The 2,557-nt window shown below is 43.6% G+C and overlaps 1 protein-coding gene across 1 annotated transcript; it reads right to left on the reverse strand.

Moving 5' to 3' along the window:
• Positions 1-453: 453 nt before the first annotated feature.
• Positions 454-2,322, reverse strand: LOC111916893 (uncharacterized). Its single transcript, XM_023912548.3, has one exon. The coding sequence runs from the start codon at positions 2,320-2,322 to the stop codon at positions 454-456; it is 1,869 nt and encodes a 622-aa protein (XP_023768316.2).
• Positions 2,323-2,557: the final 235 nt, after the last annotated feature.

A 2,557-nucleotide genomic window follows, 5' to 3' on the forward strand; every position in this document is an offset into this window, starting at 1 on the left:
TGATTAATATTGTAAAAATTAAATTAATGCTTTTGCTTTTATACATTTATGTCCAGATTAAATGTTGTCTAGATTAAATACAACATAACAAAAGAAACATTTTTAACCCAAAATGCTCTTAGGAACTTGTGGTGTGTTGAGAAATGGAGTACAAAAGCATAGACTACATCAATATTCAAATAAAACTAGTACCAAGAAACTAGTGTAGATAAATATGTACATGCATCTATCTATCCATGCATCACATACTTGTACAATCTGCATTGAGTGGTTGTACCGTACAACCACCTAATGCAACATTTGATACAAGATTATTTCTACAAATCAAGTGTATTATAAGTCTAGATTCCTAATCAATGTACAACATGTCCAGCCCACCTTGTGCTAGAACTGTTTGCAGTACAACAACAGCGATTTTTTTTTTGTCTTTTTTTGATTTTGACTTTACTTGATTTAAAACCCTAACCCCGCCGCGCCGACGCCGAATGAAGCTCGCCGGAGCGGCTCCAGCTTCCTGTTTTTCCAAAAGCAAGAATCCGGCGCTAGCTTAGCCGCCGCTGTTCTCATCGGCTCAGATTTGCATCGAGTCAGCACAAACGGCTCGTACCCCACCGCATTTACGAGCTTCTGTTCTAGCATCTCCGCCATAGACGGTGGTCGTCGAGGTAATGAACACGACGATCGGCCTGGCTGGATTGGCGGAGCAGCCGCTGCCGCAGCCGCTGCCTCAGCGGTCACATGTTTTGTAGCACTTGAAAGAGTAGTGAAGGTGGTGGTACTGACCTTTGACTCGTCTTCACCGTCTGTTTGTTTGACCGGTGGCGGCGGCGGCGGTTGTGGAGGCTTTTTTTTACTCGAATGCCGCCGGATGAAGTCCTTACTGGATACCCATGTCTCCTTTGAAACCTCCATTGATAGCTTAGGCTCATACATCATTAATAGCAAACAATCCGGCAACCCTTCTCTCTCTAGAACTCCATTGTCTCTCTCCTTTGACTCGGTTACCATTTCTTCCGCCATTTCAGATCTCCCTGCAAATTCGGCCACCATTTCGTCTTCGTTTTTGCCTTGAAAGAATTTGAATTTTTCAATGTGTGACTCCTCTGTTTCAATTTCTGGGATTTCATCTTCTTCAAATATTTCTCTAGAATCCTCCATTTCATCAGGTTCTTGAAGTTCTTGATCTACAATTTCATCAAATAATGACCCAAAAACTGCAATTTCTTCTTCGTCTTCATAGATTTCTGGGTTTTGTTCTTGATATTCTTCTTCCTCTTCAACACTACGTTTCAAGTTCGTTTCTTGATTAGCTTCATGTTCTTGATCGTTATCTTTAGATTCCTTCGAATCAAATGTTTTTTGCTGGATTTCATATTCATCGTCAAGAAATTCCTCATCTTCCTCATCATTTTGATCAATCGTTGGTGCCCACAATCGATTTGCAAGAGCTTCCATCTTTAAAGGATCAGATCTGCATCTCATCAACAACAGAGCATTCTTTGGTGGTATACAAATGCTCACTCTTGCTTCGTCTTTTGTCCCCTCAATTCTATTATTTACGATCTCTAAATCATCAAACACATGTCTTCTTGAAGTCCTCATGCTTCTATCATCGTCATCTTCATCATCTCCTCCTACAACCAGCTCAATCTCTCTCCTACTACCTCTATCGCCATCATCTCCGTCCTGAAAAGCCACCAACCACCGTGTAAACACCGCAGCACACGAGCTAGAACCATGCCGGTGACTATCCATCTCCTCTCCTCTCCCTGCAGTCTTCTCTTCCTTCTCCCTCTCTGTCGCCGGAGAAAAACATGAAGATCGGCAAGGAAACAAACAGCTGAACTCCGACCCAAATGCCCTTAAAGCTTCGCAAATCGTCAATGGCAGATGAACCCATCTCTGGTTATGCCTCTGCTCCGGCAAGTTCTCCTGATTACTACTGAAACTATTACTACCCTGTTGATAATTCGACCCAAGATTCGTACTTTTACTAAACCCATCACGAGAATGATCTAGTTTTCTAAAACTAACATCTCCGGTGCTATGCCTTCTCGATAAAGTTCTCAATCTTTTCCCTTGTTTCTTCTTGCTCTTAACCCTGACTTGACCAATACAAGTGACTTTAGGAGAAGAGGGCTCTGGGTTATCAAAACCGCCGCCTCTTTTCTTTCCGGTGGTGGGAAACATCGCCGGAGATGCACCGCCTTTAATACTGCGACTGGTTCTCAGCCTACGGCTGAGGGAGGTTGATAGGGAGATTGGCGGATCACGTCCACCAGCTCTACCTGGACTCAAGATCGATTTCGATGAGATCTTCATGGATGAAGAATGGTGTCGGGATGTGAAGCAGATGAAGAGGTCGCTGGTGGAAGAAGTGGATGGGGTACGATGTGGTGGTGGTGGTGGTCTGTCGGAGTCCATTGATTGGTTACTGTCTTTGTGTCGCCATTGTGGTGATGGTGGGGATCTTAGGCAAAAGCTGCTGCCGCTTTCTTGGTGTATGAATGGTGGGTTGCAGAGAGTAGACTGAAAATGGTGGCATTAAATGGAAGAT

The sequence above is a fragment of the Lactuca sativa genome, chromosome 9 (assembly GCF_002870075.4).
Source record: "Lactuca sativa cultivar Salinas chromosome 9, Lsat_Salinas_v11, whole genome shotgun sequence".
In the NCBI taxonomy this organism is placed as follows: domain Eukaryota; kingdom Viridiplantae; phylum Streptophyta; class Magnoliopsida; order Asterales; family Asteraceae; genus Lactuca; species Lactuca sativa.